The 22488-nt window shown below is 36.1% G+C and overlaps 4 protein-coding genes, 1 long non-coding RNA gene and 1 pseudogene across 5 annotated transcripts; 5 read left to right on the top strand and 1 right to left on the bottom strand.

Annotated features, from left to right (window-relative positions):
• On the top strand, nucleotides 702-4139 carry LOC104719645 (probable galactinol--sucrose galactosyltransferase 5). Its single transcript, XM_010437603.2, has 5 exons — nucleotides 702-1731; nucleotides 2026-2401; nucleotides 2494-2671; nucleotides 2766-3133; nucleotides 3356-4139. Exons 1-5 carry the CDS (start codon nucleotides 854-856, stop codon nucleotides 3911-3913), a joined length of 2358 nt encoding a protein of 785 aa, XP_010435905.1. The 5' UTR covers nucleotides 702-853; the 3' UTR covers nucleotides 3914-4139.
• LOC104720632 lies at nucleotides 4608-6197 on the top strand (annotated as a pseudogene).
• Nucleotides 9484-11510, top strand: LOC104720630 (putative pentatricopeptide repeat-containing protein At5g40405). The gene has a single exon (XM_010438512.2). It carries the CDS (start codon nucleotides 9618-9620, stop codon nucleotides 11454-11456), a length of 1839 nt encoding a protein of 612 aa, XP_010436814.1. The 5' UTR covers nucleotides 9484-9617; the 3' UTR covers nucleotides 11457-11510.
• Nucleotides 11547-13587, top strand: LOC104719643 (pentatricopeptide repeat-containing protein At5g40410, mitochondrial). Its single transcript, XM_010437598.2, has one exon. The coding sequence runs from the start codon at nucleotides 11585-11587 to the stop codon at nucleotides 13436-13438; it is 1854 nt and encodes a 617-aa protein (XP_010435900.1). The 5' UTR covers nucleotides 11547-11584; the 3' UTR covers nucleotides 13439-13587.
• LOC104719642 lies at nucleotides 18104-19202 on the top strand. Its single transcript, XR_756647.2, has 3 exons — nucleotides 18104-18526; nucleotides 18659-18723; nucleotides 18830-19202. It is a non-coding gene; the product is annotated as an uncharacterized LOC104719642 (long non-coding RNA).
• On the bottom strand, nucleotides 19466-20713 carry LOC104719641 (oleosin 21.2 kDa). Its single transcript, XM_010437597.2, has 2 exons — nucleotides 20499-20713; nucleotides 19466-20094 (listed from the first exon to the last, which is right to left on the bottom strand). Exons 1-2 carry the CDS (start codon nucleotides 20658-20660, stop codon nucleotides 19654-19656), a joined length of 603 nt encoding a protein of 200 aa, XP_010435899.1. The 5' UTR covers nucleotides 20661-20713; the 3' UTR covers nucleotides 19466-19653.

The following is a 22488-nucleotide window of genomic DNA, read 5'->3' as shown; positions in this document are numbered from 1 at the left end:
AAAATCGGATCCTGTCTTCTATGATAAAATTATTTGAGTTAAATTATAGACCGGTCCATTGTGGTTTAAAAGATGAAGAAAAAAAGAAAGACCCGAATTAAATCCGGAAAGCTCATAAATAATTTGGGTTTTCTGGTATACAATAGGAATGTAACGATATCACTCAATCTAACTAATTCCTATAAGCGTTTAAAAACATTAATCATCCGAATCGATTAAATATTTTGACAATTTAGGAATTGTAACATTTTCTTCCTCTAGTTTGTTTCCATATCAAAATTGTAACGAACGAAACAAATTGAGTGAATATTTAAAAACTAAATATTAGGCTATTTTCATTGGTTGATCCACGAAAGTTTACATTTGTCGGTAGGTCGATTAAAGTCGCAATTATATGCACTATATAAAGTTTAAATTTTTTGTTAAGAGCCCATGTGACTAGAACCATCTATATAATATTTTATTTCTATTCTTATTAATCACCAACGACCAAATCTAATGGTCGCAAATCAATCCAGCCCCACGTAAAAGATTTAGAAAGAAACAAAATAATGATATCAAATTATGTAAAGGTCAATAAACTAATAAAATACAAGAAAATGGAAGACGAACGTTTCATTTTCTCACTACATTCCATACATGTTGTCGACATACAATATATCTATGATATAAAGTAATGAACATTTCTAATCTTTCTCTCAAACCATAATCTTATCGTATAATCAAATTTGGGAAAGTATTAAAGATTCATAATCTCTATAAATTCTCTACTTCCTTCACCTCATCATCCATCCTAACCTAAATACACAACTTCAACCTTTTGTCTAAAAAGCCTTACAACTTCACCGGAAACATGGCTCCACCGAGTTTGACCAAGTCCGATTCCGGTATCAACAGCGTTGACTTTACCGGGAAGCCTCTTTTCCGGTTAGAAGATTCCAATCTCTTAGCCAATGGTCACGTCGTCTTAACCGATGTCCCCACCAACGTCACCCTCACCCCTTCACCCTACTTAACCGACAAAGACGGCGTCCCTCTTGACGTCTCCGCCGGTTCATTCGTCGGGTTTAACCTCGACGGTGAGCCCAAGAGCCACCACGTGGCATCCATCGGAAAACTCAAGAACATTCGTTTCATGAGCATATTCCGTTTCAAGGTTTGGTGGACGACTCATTGGGTCGGGTCAAACGGGCGCGACATCGAGAACGAGACCCAAATCATCATTCTTGAAAACTCCGGTCCGGATTCTGGATCCGGATCCGGGTCGGGTCGTCCTTACGTTCTCTTGTTACCACTTCTTGAAGGCCCCTTCCGTTCGTCTTTCCAATCCGGTGAAAACGATGACGTGGCGGTATGTGTGGAATCCGGGTCGACCCAAGTAACCGGGTCGGAGTTTCGTCAGATCGTGTACGTCCACGCCGGGGACGACCCGTTCAAGCTCGTGAAAGACGCGATGAAAGTGATTAGGGTTCATATGAACACCTTCAAGCTTCTTGATGAGAAATCGCCGCCGGGGATCGTCGACAAGTTCGGGTGGTGCACTTGGGACGCTTTTTACTTGACCGTGAACCCTGAAGGAGTTCATAAAGGTGTGAAGTGTCTAGTCGACGGTGGTTGTCCGCCGGGTTTGGTGCTTATCGACGACGGTTGGCAATCGATTGGACATGATGCCGATGGTATTGATGTCGAAGGGATGAATATTACCGTCGCCGGTGAACAAATGCCCTGCAGGTTGGTTTAATCCGGTTTACCCTCTCAAGTTTTTCAATTGTTTGTTATTTTAAACGGTATAAGTTTGGTTTACTCGGTCTTATGATTAATCCTATATAATCACTATGATTTTTTGTTGGTTCAATTAAACTGGTCTCTAATGTTAGATTAGATTAGTGTTGAAATACTCATATACCGGTTTATATTAACCTTCTTTTAAACCGAATTGGATTGAATACTAGCTAATAATTAGTTATAACCGAGATTTCGGTTTGTTTGTTATAATCCTCACACCGGTTTAATTTGGTTTGACAGGCTTCTGAAGTTTGAAGAGAACCACAAATTCAAAGACTACGTGTCTCCGAAAGATCAAAACGACGTGGGGATGAAAGCTTTCGTCAGAGATCTGAAAGATGAATTCTCCACCGTCGATTACATCTACGTCTGGCACGCGCTTTGTGGGTACTGGGGAGGTCTCCGTCCCGATGCTCCGACCCTACCTCCGTCAACTATCATCCGGCCAGAGCTTTCGCCGGGACTTAAACTCACGATGGAAGATCTCGCCGTCGACAAGATCATCGAGACCGGAATCGGACTTGTGTCGCCGGACTTAGCGAAAGAGTTCTACGAAGGTCTTCACTCTCATCTTCAAAACTCCGGTATTGACGGCGTTAAAGTTGATGTCATCCACGTAAGTTTTTCCGTCTGAGTTAACGGATTGTTTTGTTGTTTTCCGTTTCTTTGTTGATATTTTAACACGTGGCTTTGCTTTTTTAATTACAGATTTTGGAGATGTTGTGTGAGAAATATGGCGGGAGAGTTGACATGGCGAAAGCTTACTTCAAGGGGTTGACGTCGTCAGTGAATAAGCACTTTAACGGTAACGGCGTTATTGCAAGCATGGTGCATTGTAATGACTTCATGTTCCTTGGGACTGAAGCCATCGCTCTTGGTCGTGTCGGTAACTCTTTTTTATCTACTTTTATTTTTTAATTTATAAAAACTTGACTATTTTCATATTGATTTGTTTGAAGAGATATTATTATGGGAATTAGGTGATGACTTTTGGTGCACTGATCCATCTGGCGATCCAAACGGTACGTTTTGGCTACAAGGATGTCACATGGTCCATTGTGCATACAACAGTCTCTGGATGGGAAACTTCATCCAGCCTGATTGGGACATGTTTCAGTCCACACACCCTTGTGCTGAGTTCCATGCTGCTTCTCGTGCCATTTCGGGCGGCCCTATTTACGTCAGTGACTGTGTGGGCAAGCACGATTTCGATCTCTTGAAACGCCTCGTTTTGCCCAACGGTTCGATTTTGAGGTGTGAGTACTATGCTCTCCCAACTCGTGACCGTCTCTTTGAAGACCCTCTTCATGATGGCAAAACAATGCTCAAGATTTGGAACTTGAACAAGGTAAACAATTCTTTCTTTTCATGAGCTTAATTGACCGTTATTGGGCCCTTTTGAAAACATAAGTAGCATGATTAAGGTTTAAGCAAGTAGGATCCATTAGAACCTCCATATTGATTTGAAATGGTGCTACTGAGTCCATCTGATTTGACTGTTCTTGATTCAGAAGCTCCTGTTGTTCATTACAATCTTGTTTCTTGATCTGTCTTTTTTCGTCCACAACAGTTCACTGGAGTTATTGGAGCATTCAACTGTCAAGGAGGAGGATGGTGCAGAGAAACCAGACGTAACCAGTGTTTCTCTGAATGTGTTAACACGCTAACCGCCACTACAAGACCTAATGACGTTGAATGGAACAGTGGCAATAACCCAATCTCCATTGCAAACGTTGAAGAGTTTGCTTTGTTCTTGTCTCAATCCAAGAAGCTTGTGTTGTCTGGACTAAACGACGAGCTGGAGCTCACTTTAGAGCCTTTCAAGTTTGAGCTGATTACTGTCTCTCCTGTTGTAACCATTGAGGGTAAATCAGTCCGGTTTGCTCCGATTGGACTGGTTAACATGCTAAACACAAGCGGTGCGATCAGTTCTCTGGTGTACCACGATGAATCTGTTGAGATCGGTGTTTTTGGTGCTGGAGAGTTTAGGGTTTATGCATCGAGAAAACCTGTGAGCTGCTTGATTGATGGTAGAGTTGTTGAGTTTGCGTATGAAGACTCAATGGTGATGGTGCAAGTGCCTTGGGCTGGTCCAGAGGGTTTGTCTTCTATTGAGTATCTGTTTTAGAGAATTTTGAAGGTCCTTATTTGTTTTCCTTCTAAACTCCGTAGTACCGTTCGTTGAGTTTTGAAAACAACTCCGAGCCTTTTTTTTTTCATGGTTTCTGAGAGTATGAACAATTTTATGTTGGCTTTTTAATTAAGTGAGGATTATTTTTTTTAGTGGTTGATTTTGTATTGCCACTAATATTCTCATATTTATTTATGAAATATAATGTTTGGTTTTAATTTTTTTTTAATAAAGTTTTGCTTCATTTTCAACGTCATTAGTGGTAGAATTGTAGATTTAGGCAGTTAATATCTTGTTTGGCTGTGAATTTAAATTACAAAGTTGTTAGCATTTTTATTGTTTTTTTGTTTTCACGCCCGATCCGATCGGTTAAACAGCGATCTGAACGTTTCTCTGGTTTGGGTTTAGTGCTAAAATTTGGCACTAACTTGGAAGATAGTCCGGTTAACTGACTCTATCGGTTTTAAAAACATTTATTTAAAATTTCTAAAAAAAAAATTATTTGAATTTTTACTTAGCTTGATTTACAAAAAAAAAAAAAATCAATTTCAATTTCTTCAAAATATTATACAACAAAAGCTCAAATTTAAATGCAATTGTCACCAAAATTTAAAATAGTATCCAGTGTATTATTATTATTTTAAAAACAAAATGAGTCATTTATATTACAAAAAGAAACAAGAAAAAAATTGGGTTAGATCCACCGCGAGGGTGGGGAGCCTTAACCGGATGTGTTCAAAGACCCGAAGGTCAAATCCCGTCTCTGTCAGAGGAGATGCCAACCATCTCTCCTTTCTACGAACACATTCTAACAACCACATCTCTCATTATATATACCTGACCAAAACTCCTTTTCTACCCGATGTGGGACAAAAGATAACTTTAGTTTTGTTTTTCTTCAAAACTGTCTCTCCTCTGTACTCTCTCTGAGTCCCTCTGTTCTCGCTCGTTCTATGAAGAAGCTAGTTCCAAAGCTTCGATTTTTCTCCTCTTCTTCTTCGATAATTCCGCGATGTAGTAACATACCTAAACCCATATACAACCCTTTTTATAATCTACTTCCCCAGACTCAAAACCCTAATAAAATCGTAGATGTTATCTGTTCAGCTCTCAACCACCGTGACCATCCCGTCTTACTACCCAGCCTTCGTGACGAGGTTAATTCGCTGATTCCTCATTTGGGTTATCCTGAAATCTCCAGGGTTTTGCTTAGGTTTCAATCAGATGCTTCTCGGGCTCTTGCGTTCTTTAAATGGGTTAAACTCGATTTGGGGAAGATACCTAATGTTGGTAACTACTGTTTGTTGCTTCACATTCTTGCTTCCTCTAAGAAGTTTCCTTTAGCTATGCAGTTTCTCTGTGAATTGATTGATTTGACATCTAAGGAAGATGATGTGTTCAGTGTTTTGGTTTCTGCTACTGATGAATGCAATTGGGATCCTGTTGTTTTCGATATGCTTGTCAAGGGTTATCTGAAATTGGGTTTGGTTGAACAAGGGTTTAAGGTTTTTAGGAAAGTGATTAGTTCCGGTTTTAGTGTTAGTGTTGTCACTTGTAATCATCTCTTGAATGGGTTGCTGAAACTGGAATCGATGGATGGTTGTTGGCAAGTTTATAATGTGATGTGTAGAGTTGGAATCCATCCCAACACGTATACGTTCAATATCCTTACGAATGTGTTCTGCAACGACTCGAATTTTCGTGAAGTTGATGACTTTTTGGAGAAGATGGAAGAAGAAGGGTTTGAGCCTGATTTGGTTACTTATAACACGTTAGTTAGTGAGTAGTTAGTGAGTGGTTACAAACACTGTGTTGTAAGTTTCCTTTATCTAATTTTGCAGCTTCTGACTAAGTAGTTGTATGTTGTTATTTTTTGGTTAGATTTAAAGTCATGTGATGATACTTTAGTTAGATGCAACTACTTATGATTAACACTTGTTTAACAGTTGTTGGTTTTGCCAAGAAGAGAGGACCCAACTCATCAGAGAAGTAGACAAAAAGGTTTTACTCTTTCAGATTTCTCATCGGCTTATATCATAAGATCTGATCAAAGATGCAACTACTTATGTTTAACACTTGTTTGTTTGGCTTTTGATGATTTCTCAGGTTAAAACTCAAGTGTTTTGAAAAAGAGATGTCTAAAGATGTAAGTGTTTTGGCTTTTATCTTAGTGTTTGGTTTTGATCTTAGTGGTTGTGGTTTCATATTTTCTTATGCATCATTTTAGAGTTGGACGGATGATGAAACTCGATTATTCTTTCAACTTTATGCGGATGAGAGAAAAAAAGGAAATAGAACAAGTGTAGGAATGAATCAAACTGGAAAAGATACCATCATGAAGAAGTTTGAAGAGAAATTTAAGAGGGGATTTAACAAATGGATCCTTCATTTTAAGAATAAGTATGATTCGTGTAAGAAAAAGTACGCCACCTTTAGAACGTTAACTCATAATAGTCTTGAGGCTCGGTATGATGATATGGAAAGGTTGGAGATGTCAGATGATTAGTGGAAGCAACGGATAGAAGTACTTTTTTATGCTATATATGCTTGCTCTTTTTTTTTTTGTTCCTTGTAATATTATTCTCTTTCTTTAGCTTTCCACTATACATAACTTATTCAGTGAGTCTGGCTTCATGAGTTATTGTCGTGTTAGAGATTTAATTAGCTGTCTTGTGTTGTTTGTGTTGGCCAAGTTCGAGCACTCTAGGCTACAGTACTGTTTCGTTTCTAACTGTTTTCCATGAATCGTTTTAAGGTGGTCTTACGAGATTTACATATTACTAGCTAGTATCTAACACTCCTTTGTTTATGCGTTATAGGAATTGCCTGCAGCAAGAAAATTTAGAAGCAAAATGATTGCTAATATGGATGTGTTTGAAGAAGAATTCTGTTTGGTAGTAGTTACTGGAGCTGAAGGATGGAGCGCTCAAACTGGAGAAGCTAGTTTAAATTCTACAGTGGATGGAGATGATGATGATGAAGTTGATTCTGTTGACAAAGATATGCCAACACCGGTAGAGAAACAGACTCAAACACAAACCCAAGTTGGAAGTTCAAGAGCAAAAAAAAGGCGTAGGGAGAAAGATATGGCTGTTGAAGCTGTTATAAAACGGACCGAAGCTCTTGAGAAGAAGAATAAAATAGCGGAACAGATGTTGGAGCGTGAGTATGCATCAAGTGTTGAGAGTGTATTAGAGACACTTAATGGATTGCCTGGAATTATGAAGTGGTCTTCATTTTACAAAGCAGCAGTTCAACATCTTATAGCAGATGAAGCAACCAGGCGGGGTTTTATAGCTTTTACTAGTGCTGAAGATAAGATTAGTTTTTTGGAGCTTATGACTAGAAGGAAACTTGATGATTTGTAGTGTTTATGAATCAGATCATGACATTGCATGTGTTATAGTTTTGGTTTTGTTGTGTTATGAACGAGTTTTGGTTTTGGTTGTGTTATGAACGAGTTTTGGTTTTGGTTGTGTTATGAACATTGTTGTGTTATGAACGATTAACGAGTTTCGGTTGTGTTTGGCAATTAGTTTATTTATGGCAACTATTCTATGGTTTTGTAGATGATTAGAAGATGGATGTTGGGTGATGATGATGGTGATGATGATGATGAACTTGGTTTGATTGATTCACTTACTGCAGAGAGGTTAAGTCATAGAACAGATCGAGGAGCAGGATGGCGTCATGTCCAACAACTTATGCATGGATCAGATACACAATGTTATGACATTCTTCGAATGAACCAAAGAACTTTTGAGGCTTTATGTAAGATGCTAGCTACACGATATGGATTACTAGAGTCTGAAAATGTCTACATTGAGGAATCTGTTGCCATGTTTCTTGAGGTCGTTGGTCAGGATAAAACTATCCGAGATATAGCTGCAAGATATCAGCGGTCATTGGATACAGTGAAAAGGAAGGTTGATGATGTTTTGAGTGCTCTCATTAAGTTTGCAGCAGATACACTAAAGCCACAAGAAGGTGAATTTACCAGAGTAAACCCTGTTTTGAGGAATGATGATCGATATTGGCCATTCTTTAAAGATTGTGTTGGAGCACTTGATGGAACTCATATCCCGGTTCGTCCTCCAAGTCGATCTGCAGAAACATATAAAGGTAGAAAGCAAGAACCTACAATAAATGTTCTTGCTATATGTAACTTTGATATGAAGTTCATATACGCATATGTTGGTATACCTGGTAGAGCACATGATACAAAGGTTTTGACTCATTGTGCGAGGTATAAACCTTTTTTCCCACATCCGCCTAGTGGGAAGTACTATCTTGTTGACTCTGGGTATCCCACAAGGATAGGGTATCTTGGTCCACATCGTGGTTTGCGATATCATCTTGGTCAATTTGTTAGAGGAGGACCACCAGTAAGTGCAAAAGAGTTGTTCAACAGAAAGCATTCAGGTCTGCGATCTGTGATTGAAAGGACATTTGGAGTGTGGAAAGCAAAATGGAGGATTTTGGATCGTAAGCATCCAAAATATGGTCTCATTAAGTGGATTAAACTCGTAACGGCAACGATGGCACTACACAACTTCATACGGGATTCACATAGGGAAGATCATGATTTTGTACATTGGCAAAGTACAGAAGGATATCATGGTGATGAAGGAGAAGAAGAAGGAGAAGGAGAAGAAAGAGAAGAGGAAGAAGGAGAAGAAGAAGAAGATATTGCATATGAGCCGACCGGTGATAGAGCAATGGAAGCTCTGCGTCAAAACATCACGAATGAATATGGTCAAGGCCGTTTACCTTATTAGAAATTTTTACGACTTCGGCTATTCTTTTTGTTTATGACTTTGTTTATTATTTTAGTTATAAAGACTTCGACTACTTTTTTTTTATAACTTTGTGTATTACTTTTCGTCCAAAGAAGATATTGCATATGAGCCGACCGGTGATAGAGCAATGGAAGCTCTGCGTCAAAACATCACGAATGAATATGGTCAAGGCCGTTTACCTTATTAGAAATTTTTACGACTTCGGCTATTCTTTTTGTTTATGACTTCGTTTATTATTTTAGTTATAAAGACTTCGACTACTTTTTTTTTTATAACTTTGTGTATTACTTTTCGTCCAATGTTTTGGTTTATTATTTTTGTTTTAATTTAGCTCATGATTTATCACAAAAATATGTTGTTATAACTATATTACCAGCTAAAATTATTACCAGCTAAAATTAAAAATATTTTCTGGTTGTAAAAGATTTAAATTACAATTTTTTGATTTAAAATATAATGATACAAATTTATAAATATAAAATAAGAATTGAGTGTAAAATTGCCGCAGCGTCAGCAAAACGAACACAAAACCAGCGGTTGCGGCAGCGGCAGCGGCAGCGGCAACGTTAATAAAACGAACAAAATACTTGCGGATGCGGCAACGTCAGCCGTAGAGATAGCGTCGACGAAACGAACAACAACCTGCGGTAATGTTTGACGCTGTCGCTGCCACCTGCGATGGCAAAACGAACAGCCCCTTTATCAATTTCTGATGGCTGGGTTTGTAATTTTACTAATTTAAGGTTGCACACCAGGTGCTTGCTAAAATGTCCAACTGAGCTCTTTTAGGATTTCATTGAATCAGATGAAGTTTTAGATCAATCAGCTTAGCTAGTTATACAGTTTGTGATCTTTCTTTCGTTAAAATGGCTGCAGGTGTATAGGATAATGATGTTATAGTCATGAGAAGAATTCTGAAACATCCGGTTATTGCTCTTTTGGATTCCGGCACTACGTTTAAGGAAGTCCGGCAAATCCATGCCAAGCTCTTAGTTGATGGGACACTCAACGATGACCATCTCGTTGGTCAGTTTGTAAAGGCGGTGGCTTTGAGTGACCAAAAGTACTTAGATTACGCGAATCAGATTCTTGACAGGTCTGATAACCCTACATTGTTTGCACTCAATTCAATGATTAGAGCACATTGCAAAAGCCCTGTTCCAGAGAAAAGCTTTGATTACTATAAGACGATACTTCATTCTGGAAACGACAGTAAACCGGATAATTACACTGTCAACTTCTTGGTTCAGGCGTGCACGGGCTTAGGGATGCGTGAGACAGGGCTTCAAGTTCATGGTATGACTATCAGGCGTGGTTTTGACAATGATCCGCATGTTCAGACCGGGTTGATTTCTTTGTATGGTGAGCTTGGCTGTCTGGATTCTTGTCATAAGGTTTTTAATTCGGTTTCTTGCCCGGATTTTGTGTGTCGGACAGCTATGGTCACAGCCTGTGCGAGATGTGGGGATGTCGTTTTTGCGCGGAAGTTGTTTGAGGGGATGCCAGATAGAGACCCGATTGCCTGGAATGCGATGATCTCTAGCTATGCTCAGATTGGTGAATCAAGGGAAGCTCTTAACCTATTCCATTTGATGCAGATGGAAGGTGTGAAAGTCAATGGGGTTTCTATGATTTCGGTTTTATCGGCTTGCACTCAATTGGGAGCTTTAGACCAAGGGAGATGGGCTCATGCTTACATAGAGAGAAACAAAATCAAAATCACTGTGAGGCTTGGTACTACGTTGGTCGACTTGTATGCAAAATGCGGTGACATGGACAAGGCTATGGAAGTTCTCTGGGGTCTGGAAGAGAAGAATGTGTATACATGGAGTAGCGCCTTGAATGGGTTAGCAATGAATGGGCACGCGGAGAAATGTCTCGAGCTTTTCTCTCTTATGAAAGAAGATGGTGTTACTCCAAACGCCGTCACATTCGTCTCTGTTCTTAGAGGTTGCAGTGTGGTTGGTTTTGTAGATGAAGGGCAAAGGCATTTTGATTCGATGAGGAATGAGTTCGGGATAGAGCCTCAGCTTGATCACTATGGTTGCTTAGTTGATTTGTATGCTCGTGCAGGCCGCCTAGAAGATGCAGTGGGTATCATCGAGCAAATGCCCATGAAGCCTCATGCTGCTGTTTGGAGTTCTGTGCTCCACGCATCTAGAATGTACAAGAACCTTGAACTTGGCGTTCTTGCATCTAAAAAAATGCTTGAGCTAGAGACTGCAAATCACGGAGCTTACGTCCTCTTATCAAACATATATGCAGATTCAGACGATTGGGACAATGTTAGTCACGTTAGACTGTCGATGAAATCTAAAGGAGTCAGAAAACAACCAGGGTGCAGTGTAATGGAGGTCAATGGAGAGGTCCATGAATTCTTTGTCGGAGACAAATCTCACCCGAGATATTCCGAAATTGAGGCGGTTTGGAAGGACATCTCAAGAAGGCTGAGACTTGCTGGGTATAAGGCCGACACGACACCTGTCATGTTCGACATAGATGAAGAAGAGAAAGAAGATGCGTTGTGTTTGCATAGCGAAAAGGCCGCGATTGCGTTTGGTATAATGAGTTTGAAAGAAGACGTTCCGATTAGGATAGTGAAGAACCTTCGGGTTTGTGGGGATTGTCATCAGGTTTCTATGATGATCTCCAAGATTTTTGACAGAGAGATCATTGTGAGAGACAGAAACAGGTTCCACCATTTCAAAGATGGTCACTGTTCTTGTAATGGCTTTTGGTAAACCTACCCTAGCTTGGTTAACTATATATATATATATTAAGTAACAATCAAAAGAATACTAAATACAGTAACTGCTGTTGTACGGAGAAGGCTTCAAGTTGGAAGTGTCAATGTTTGATTTGATGAGAGATGATGATCAAAGCAAATGTGTATTCATGTTCGAAGATCAGATTTTTATATCATCGGAGCTTTTTGAGCCGACCTAGTTTTGTTCAAGAACGAGATTCTTGGAGTTTAGTAGATGCGTATGTTTCATCACTTATAGCTTCTATAAACTCTTGTGTCTCGATTGAACAGTGTCGTTTGCTTCATTGTAAAGTAGTGAAGAAGAATGTGAGTTTTCGCCATGGTTTTATTGGGGACCAGCTTGTTGGATGTTACTTGAGATTGGGTCGTGATGTTTGTGCAGAGAAGCTGTTCGATGAAATGCCTGAGAGAGATTTAGTCTCTTGGAACTCGTTGTTGTCTGGGTATTCAGTGAAAGGATATTTAAGGAAATGTTTTGAGGTGTTGTCTAGGATGATGATGATATCGGAGGTGGGTTTTAGACCCAATGAAGTTACGTTTTTGTCAATGATCTCGGCTTGTGTTCATGGGGGAAGTAAAGAAGAAGGACGTTGCATTCATGGGTTGGTAATGAAATCTGGTGTACTTGAGGAAGTGAAAGTTGTGAATGCTCTTATCAATTGGTATGGAAAGACTGGAGATTTGAGTTCGTCCTGTAGATTGTTTGAGGATTTGAGTGTAAAGAATTTGGTTTCGTGGAATACTATGATTGTGATTCACTTGCAAGATGGTTTAGCCTTAGAAGGTTTGGTTTACTTCAACATGAGCAGAAGGGTTGGTCATAAGCCTGATCAAGCCACTTTTCTGGCTGTTCTCCGTGTCTGTGAAGACGTAGGGGTAGTGAGATTGGCGCAAGGAATTCACGGGATTATCATGTTTTGTGGGTTCAATGCAAACAAGTGTATAACTACAGCGTTGTTAGACTTGTATGCAAAACTTGGGAGGCTGGAGGATTCGTCTACGGTTTTTCATGAGATTACTTCTCCAGATAGTATGGCGTGGACAGCAATGCTTGCTGCTTATGCCACCCATGGGTTTGGTAGAGACGCGATTAAGCATTTTGAGCTCATGGTTCACTATGGTATTAGTCCTGACCATGTAACCTTCACTCACTTGTTAAATGCTTGTAGTCACGCGGGTCTTGTAGAAGAAGGGAAGCATTATTTCGAAACAATGTCGAAAAGATACAGAATTGAGCCGAGGTTAGATCACTACTCATGCATGGTTGATCTCATGGGTCGATCAGGGCTTCTTGAAGATGCTTATGGATTGATCAAAGAGATGCCAATGGAGGCAAGTTCTGGTGTTTGGGGAGCTTTGCTTGGTGCTTGTAGGGTTTACAAAGATACCCAACTTGGAACAGAAGCTGCAGAGAGACTGTTTGAATTAGAGCCCTGTGATGGTAGAAACTATGTAATGCTCTCAAACATCTATTCCGCTTCTGGTCTATGGAAAGATGCTTCAAGAATAAGGAATCTGATGAAACAGAAAGGTCTCGTAAGAGCTTCAGGGTGTAGCTACATTGAACATGGTAATAAGATTCATAAGTTTGTTGTGGGAGATTGGTCTCATCCTGAATCAGAGAAGATACAGAAGAAGCTAGAGAAGATTAGGAAGAAGATGACAAGTGAATTGGGATTTAAATCAAGAACAGAGTTTGTATTACATGATGTTGATGAAGATGTGAAAGTGGAAATGATTAATCAACATAGTGAGAAGATTGCAATGGCGTTTGGGCTTTTGGTGATTAGTCCAAATGAGCCAATTATCATAAGGAAGAATCTTAGAATTTGTGGGGATTGTCATGAAACAGGAAAAGCAATATCTTTGATTGAAAAAAGGAGAATCATTATAAGAGATTCTAAGAGGTTTCATCATTTCTCAGAAGGATCATGTTCTTGCAAAGATTATTGGTAGTGTCATAGTTTTTAATCCTCCCATTGTAATATATTACTCCTTTCAAGTGTGTGTGTGTGTGTGGGTGCGCGCGAATATGAAAAATTGCATTACATACACCTCTAGTAGAACTATTGCACTTTTTCATTTTATCTATATATAGAAAAATTAAAAAACATAAGATTCAGAAGAATTGTGGGTATCAATAGCTAAACCTGTTTACTTAATTCAAATGTAATTTGTAATATTTGTAGAATCATTGGTCGAACAATTATTTTTGATATAACTATTTTAAGTTTTTAACACAAAGATTTGATTTTGATTGTATGCTTTATTGTTAGCATTTACTCGTTCTCTTTGTTATCCTTGTTTAGGAAATTGGAGATATTGTTTATTTTTATTCTCGATTTTAAGCTAATATTATGTATATTTCTTCAATAAATGTAGAAAATATTAAATGGAAACTATTAATAAAGCCGAGATAATTTAAGGAAACTAACATATTTTTTCTCTAAAGATCTATTAAAATAAGCTTGAAGATTTTTATAGGATTAAAAATTTAATGTGTAGAGTTATTTGTGGAAAAATCGAAATGTATAGATGTTGTCCAGCTATTTATGGCAATAAATGTATCAAATTAGGTAGATTTAAATAGTTACATTAATTGAGTTTCTATGAAATGTAATTTTAAGAAAATTGTTAGAGGTTAATATTGTAAATAAAACATATTAAATAAGCAAAACTTGAAGGGCATAAACTAAAATGTAATTCAAAAATAATAATATAGATGTTATGACAAAAGTTCTATATTTAGTTTATTCCTGAAAGCGATAAATTAAAATATGTATGAAAAGTGGAATTGTACAGTTTGAAACCATAAAATATGTATGAGATTATTCTTTTCAATTTTAATAACTGTAAAAATTATGAGGAGAATGAAACTTGTAAGAAGCATATACAAAATCTGGTAAAACTCAATTATTTCACCGGATTTACTAGGAAAAGCAAGCCCTTGGAAGAGCTCTTTTACCCTTAGAGCTCAGACGGTTTTAAGCATTTTATATATCTCAGCATCGAAATATATAAACTAATTAGTGATATTACATTTAAAATTCTTGTGTTATTAATGTATACTTATAAGGTATTAAACTTAAACTTACTCGACTTAATTATTTTTATTGTCATGATTCTTGACTTTTAATTTTCTATATATCATACATAATTAAGAATCTAAAGATATGAAAATAATTTTAGAATGTACTATAGACACAGTACCCAATGGGAGAATCCCCTATTATTAATTCGGTAGTACAATTAACAAATAACGTTAGTAAGACTAGTAGTAATTAAATGTCATTATAATCTATTTAATATATACAAAATCAAATCAAATCACTAAGAGTATATCAGTCATTAATTATTTTTAACACATTCATGATATATGAGGTTATGGGTCGAACCTAAAATTCTCTTTAATATACCATTATTAAATATCATTTCTCATAATCAAACAATAATTATCCTTTTCTAATAAAATTGGGGCATTTTCAAAAATTTATATATTGTCGATAAAAACAAGAATTTAAAAAACTAACAATTTTTTATTTGGAAGATATTATAAAATAAAGATAAAAACATCAAACTCTAAACATAAAGCAAATTATTAATTATGTATATGATTGCAATGAGATGAGAAGTGGAAAAAAACACAAATGATCTATAGGAGTCCGTAGATGTCTTATCTAAGTGTTGTATATATTTTCTTAAAATGATTTTTTTTCTTCCTAATACTCTACTTGTTTAGTAGAGTAGTAGAAGAAAAAACAAAAAGATTACTCTCATCACAGATGAAATTATTGAGTGATGCTTTAAATTATATTGGGTAGACACTAGAAAGTAACCAATCAAACAAATATAATTAGTGAATACATATAGATTTGTATAAACTGTTTATAATTAATTAATAAAATAAAATATAGATTTGTATAAAGATTTTAATTATTACTTGGATATAGAAAAAAAATTAAAGTATTAAGTTTTTCAAATTTAAGGTTAAGAAGCTTTAGAAATATAGGTAACTGTTAAAAACTCTAATCTGATTATCGGACAGATTTGGGTTTTTAGATTTTTTTAAATAAAAAATTTTAAATTCCAAACTATTCACCTCCAAATCATTTCATCAAAGCCTAAAGGACATACTAACTAAGAAACATTAACAAAACTAGAATTCATTGTGTCGACTTTTTTGGCGTTGGCTGTGATATTGGGTCTCTTCTACTACAACAACAAGTCTAAACTTCAAAGAAAGAAGCTCTAAAAGTCTAAGTTTCAAAGAAAGAAGCTCTAAAAAATTGTGGCTGGTAGACATTTTTAATGTATTTGTTATTGAATTTAAAGTTGGCTTGGCAGACCTGGTCTACTATTTGAAGAGAATAACTACCACACACCTAGCATAAACCGTTCCAACTAGGTATATATTGGGAAAAAAACCCGAAAAATACACCATCTAATTTTTTTTTTGGCCGTTTAATTCCTCTATTTATTAAATTTCTCAAAAAATACATGGTTTAGTTTCCGTTGTCTTTAAAAACCTTTATTTTATTAATAACGGTAGATTCATACTTACGACATAACGACTTTAACTCTAATGACGAAAATATTAACCAGGGTTAAACTACAACCCCACGTGGTTAATTAGAGGGAACTAAAGACATTTTTACCCTCTTCTTTTTTCCCCAAATCGATTTCAAGTTTTAGAACTCTGGAACCCTAAAAGCGATTTTTTTTCTCAAACTTCAAATCCCAAATTCCTTTGATTGGGATGATAGTCGTCGTCTGAGTAGTTGCAGTTCTGGTTGATTGTGTGGTGTGTTCGTTGCAAGAATTGACTGACTCCTTTGGCTCACCATTCTCTCAAACCAAATTTGAATTTCTGATTTTTTTAGGGTTCTAGGGTCCTAAAACTCGAAATCGATTTGGGGGAAGAAAAAGAGGGTAACAATGTCTTTAGTTCCCTCTAATTAATCATGTGAGGTTGTAGTTTAACCCTGGTTAACATTTCTGTCATTAGAGTTAACCATCGTTATTTCATAAGTATGAATTTACCGTTATTAATAAAATAAAGATTTTTAAAGACAACGAAAATTAAACCATGTATTTTTTTGGGAAATTTAATAACTAGAGGAATCAAACAGCCAAAAAAAATTAGATGGCTTATTTTTCGGGTTTTTTTCTCTAATGATTATAATATTGTATATTCCATAGATTTGACTTTTAAGAACTCTATCTGATTCTAAATCAATCATCTTTAAACTATTTCATCAAATCCTAACTCTTTTGCCACATCAAATTAGATACTGTCATCGAACAACAGTTACATTTTGCCGTGGAACAACATGTATAGTCATGAGAATCGACGTAAACGTAATTCCTATCTCTTTTCATTTTTGTTCTTACTACCACAATTGTTCTTCTTCTCTATTAATTCTTCTTGCCATTGGATCTAATCTTTTCTTTTTATTATTGCAATGAGATGAAAAATGGAAAAGCATAAATGATCTGTAGGAGTATGTAGATGTCTTATCTAAGTGTTGTATATATTTTATTCTTATTATGATTTTTATCTTCTTAATACATATGATACACAATTACTTGATTTGTATAGAAAAAAGGATACAAAGTATCTTTAACAATTAAAATAAAATAAACTTGCTGTACAAAACATGCGCCTCACATATGAAATTATTGAGTGATGCTTTAAAATATAGACACTAGAAACCAATTAAACAAATATAATCAGTGAAATTTATATGAATATCATCAAACCAATAGACGATGTATATCCCTACGAAATATAAGAATCTAAAATATTAAAACAGTCATAATATATATTGGTTTGCCGGTGATAGTAATTTCATATACTTTTTTAGAGAGTTAGAGGGAAGGATTTACTATTTACTATTTAGCATTACTCAAAAACACCCAAGAAGAAATTGTCATCATTAGTTTTGATATGCATAGTAGAAAAACAAAAAAAAATTACTCGTTTCCTGTAGAAGCAGTGATTGACGTTTTAAAAACAGAGTTGGTTAAATTCAAAGGCAAAATTAACATATACTAGTAGCCCATAAAATTACGAATTAGGAAGGGTTGATTTCTCCCTTTTTGGTTCAAGTTGGCCAGTTTTCGGTTTAATTGGATTTCAATTCGGTCCGGTCTAGTTTTGATTAAAACATCTACTTTACCTCTATTTTTTTCAGTTTTTGCAGCAAAAACTGACTCTACTCTCAAATCAATAAAACTTCAAGAATTACATTTACATAAATTATAATTCGAAGGTAAGGAAGTAGTATATTCTCTCTGACTTTTTTTAGTTGTTATTATAGAGTAAAAATTTTGTTTTCCAATACTTGTCATTTTAGGTCTCTAATGCATATATTTGATAAAAATACTATTTATCCCAACTATTTTAATATTAAAGAATTGGTATAATAGAACATTGATTTATTTTTTAAATTTGTGTGCAAAACTCTATAACGACAAGTAAAAAAAACGGGGAGGAGTAATAAATATGAGACATTAAACTTTGAAACATTAAACTTTGAAATGTTGAACTTATTAATTACATTTATTATTTGGTAATTAAAAAATAGTTAATGAGAACGCAACTATGTACCATTCACAACACTTGCCTTTGACCCCAAAAAAAAAAAAAAAATCATGGCTTCCATAGCGCATCTTAGGCCTTCTCCAACGAGAGGTTTTTTAACTCAGATAGAAAGAAAAAAATAATTCAGATAAAAGAAAAAAGTAAGGAAGGAGATGGAATGAGATTGAATGAAAGGAAGGAGATTGGGGTCGGAGGAGATGCGAAGCGTCGTATTGAATCGGCGGAGGCCAATCAGAGGAGATACGACTCCAAAACCTTCAAGCTCCAAATCCCCAAATTTAATTAGGGTTTCTCTACGATTCCAAATCGAAATCGGAATTGCATAGCTCTTCACCATTGCCGACGAATTCCGCCAACGGCGGCGATACAACAACCGCCGGGAACAGGCAAGTTGCGATTGGTTTTACTAAGGAGAGCTTCAAAATGAGGAGATAACCAGGGTATTGTTTTCTTTAACCTTGTTCTTTTGCTGGTACCGATTCAGATGGTTTTTTTAGATTGGGGATTTGAATCTGATTATGTTCATGCTTACATATTTACCTGTGGGGGTCTTTGCGCCGGCCTTAATACAGTGATCAGAGAGATAGTGAGCAGTCTATCTTACATGTATGGAGTGAAGAGAATTCTGGGAATATATGTAAGTTTTTGTGATTGTAATCTCTTGCATATACTTTTAAAGTGTCTCTTTTTCAAAGTATATAAAAACTCGTTGTTCATGTAGTCTTTTTCAATTCATCATTCAGGTTTACATTACAGGAGGAGATGGAAGAGACCTGAGAGGACCTCTTTTGGACAACTTTAACTAAATATGATGTGTTAGCTGGGACAGTTCAAGCAGAAGTTTACTGGGAAGAAGCTCCTCACAGCAGCAGATGATTCCATTGTCACATGTGGAAGCCGAGAATATAGAGAATGGTAATGGGGTTGTCAAGGCAACAACATGCTAATTCTACAACAACATGCTAATTCTACAACAACATGCTAATTCTACAAGAAAGCTCAACAGACTCGTCTTGTAATTTTCATATTGTACTTTAATTTATTTATTTTCATAAACAAAAAATTTAAATTAAGAGACTCAATCATATAACCTACCATTGAAGGAGAATATTTTAATTAGAAATCCCAAAATTCTTATTCAACCAAAAATACAATCTATATTAATTAAAAATTTTAAGAGCCCAAAAATATAACTCCCCGCTGTAGATGCCCTTAGAATTCTTTCTCCTTTTTATCTGAGTGTTTCATCTCTTTATCTATAATTCAATTGTTCTCTATAATTTACAACAACAAAAAAATAAACATGTATATCAAATATCCATGATTTATTAACCTTCTATAATATATTGTATCATATATTGTATACAAGGATGGAGAAATTATTAGAAATTTAAATATTACCACAACACTTGGGATCTTTTCATGCTTACAAAGATACAACACATACATGGACACAAAAAAAAAAAAAAACAAACAAAAAAACACTGAACATCATATTGAAAATACGCGAAAGAGGACATCATAGTGAAAATACATAACTACCTACGTTCATACAGAAATGAACTCATCATACAACCGTCGTCCTCCCCTGAGTTTCATGACCCTTAGTAGTAGTATCGTGGGACTTCGAGATATCATACTGTTTAACATCATGGGCCTTGTTCTGCACGTGCTGGCCCATTTCTTTTCCCTTCTGTCCAGCGTAACCAACAGCGTCAGCCATTCTCCTCTTTGCATACTCCAATTGCTCAGGCACAGTCCTCCTTGTCCCACGAAGATAGTTCATGACCCATGAGATGGAGCTTAGCCCGGTTAGACCGAACATTCCCGAGGCTAAAAAGCCTGTCATGGCTAGCCCGATGGTTAGAGCCGCTGGAACTATAACAGGGCTGAAGAGGAGGAATAACGGTAGAGCTACCATTAAGCCAATCACCGAACCGGCTAGAAGTAAACCAGCTAAGGCAAGCAGCGAACCCACCACAGGGACTCCAACCAAAAGGGACAATACCTTCAAAACAAAGGACACAATTCAAGAAAAGAAAACATTAATATAAATATAGATTAATTAAGAGATGCTATATGTATGCATATAAGTGTATCGATTGGGCCATCTTGACCGACATTGTAAAATTATATTCAGTTAGCAATAATCTGAACAAGAATTAGAAAAAGTATAAATGCATGTAACCGTATTGACCGGACCACCATAAGCATGAGATCAAGAAAAGGTATATCTACATAACCATAGGAATCTAACCGTTGACAAACCATTTTACATAAATCTACCACTTTTAAAAGAAAGTGTCCGTTGACCGTTGTTTCCTCAAGACTCGCTTCATAACTTTGTAAGCATGATGATTAAAAAAAATGCATTTCTCAACAAAAAATAATAGAACTAGAAAAGGGCGTTACTTGGGTGCTAGATGGGCCACTTTCAGGCATCATGCTCTTGTAACCACTGCCGTAACCGCCACCGCCACCACCTTCATACTGCTGATGACCTCGGCCACCTTCATACGGCGACTGAAATTGGAAGTGCCTATCCGTACGGTCGACGCGATGTGTATCCGCCATTTTAAGATAGTAATGAGAAAAATGTTTCTCTTTCTCTTATTTTTAATTTGTAATTAATTTAGAAAAGTTTAGAGAAAGCTTTATTTATAGATGAAGGAGTGATGAGAAGAGGACACCTAAGACGGTGAGATGTTCGAGTAGTAGAGGTGTGGCTTTGCATGATTTCCAAGTTTCAACTTATGTTCTTCTTTTATTATTTTTTATTTTTATTTCGTTTCACGAGATATAAAAGATGTTTTCGCTTTCTCCGCTGACACGAAATTAAAGCAAGACAAAAACTAACCTATGCATGCATGTATACTTCAGTCCGAAATCTAAAAAAGATCTCAACTTGTAAAACACAAATTCGAAATACAAAAGAGATTAGAAGTTTCATTTTTAGATTTTGTTCCTAACGGATCCACAACTATGTTACTAACGTTACGGTCCAACTATGTAATAATATTACTTCATTCAAACAATGATGTTAAATGCATATTCTGGAACAAATCGCTGTGAGAAACAAGTTGTTTTGCCAAACAAAGCGTTGTATCAATAAGAAAGCTGCATCAGATCACAAACGCCTGAATTGTTGAATTGGATGTGCGAACTGACGTGGCAAGACTTGCGTGGATATAATGATGTGTCGAGGAAAGTTGATGACTTGGCATTAAAAATAGAGACAAGATTGTTCTTGGAGATATGAAGAATATTCTCCACAGCAAATTAAGGAAATGATAAACTTGAGCAGCAAACAATTTTCTTATCCTTGGAGATATGAATAATATTCTCTACAACAAATAACAAAAAGATAAGGATGATAGCAAACAGTTTCCTTATCCATTGGTAATTGGAGATTCACCTTCTAGGGTTTCTCAAGTCGTGTATATATATTCTAAGAGTAGGCCACAAGCCAATTTGAGCACTCTAAAATATTGATACGTTTGTAAACTTCGAAGCCACAAAGATAAGGCTTAGAAAAGGTGTTCCCAATTCTCTGTGACGTTAATCAGGGTGGTGATTAAGTGCGCAGAGAATTGTTTTTTCTTTCTCTTAGATCTACTCTGATGAGAGTTTAGATAGAAAAGAGAGAGGGTTGGTTTTCTTTCTCTTAGATCTACACAGAGTGTTGTGTTAGATAAAAAGAGAGAGCCTTAGATTCACTCTTAGTCGGGTTCAATCATATTGGGTAGAATAGGTTGAGTAAGAGCCGAGACAAAATTGTATCATTGTAAGAGATAAATTTTGTTAATAAGATTGAATAGAAAAACGTTGGATTGACGCGTTCCAAGTGTGAATTAGTGTATTGTGCTTCTCTATACCTTAACACTAACGAATTGCAAAACAAAACTTTAAAATATATTAGGTTTTTCTATAGCTTTTAAATAAATAATATGATATTAAATTTTAAATTTCATAAGGAGGAAAAATCGGTGATAATTTTGATGCCAACTTAAAATTTTGATCCATGTTACAATTTAATATCTTTGTGTCTAAATTATATGTTTCCTTCCTACTAAATCCCCTCTTTGTTAATTGGGAAGTACATTTTTTAAATTAATTTTTAAAAGTGTACATAGTTATTTCACAACTCCATTACAAATATAATTTTTAAAAAAATTAATAATAGTCATTATTAGTAAAAATGTCAAATACTAATTTATCCAATTTAATTATTTTAGAAAAAAATGCATTCTTTCAATATATATATATATATATATGTAACGCTCCAACCGACACCTCTTAGTAGGCCCCATATCAAATCTCAGTTCATGGGCCAACTTTTCTTAACGGGTCTCACATCCTCTTACTAAGCCCGTGAGCCCATCAATATTCGATAGCCGGTTTG

The sequence above is a fragment of the Camelina sativa genome, chromosome 10 (assembly GCF_000633955.1).
Source record: "Camelina sativa cultivar DH55 chromosome 10, Cs, whole genome shotgun sequence".
Taxonomy (NCBI): Eukaryota; Viridiplantae; Streptophyta; class Magnoliopsida; order Brassicales; family Brassicaceae; genus Camelina; species Camelina sativa.
Note: the sequence above shows the minus strand (reverse complement) of the source record. Positions and strands in the feature narration are given on the sequence as shown.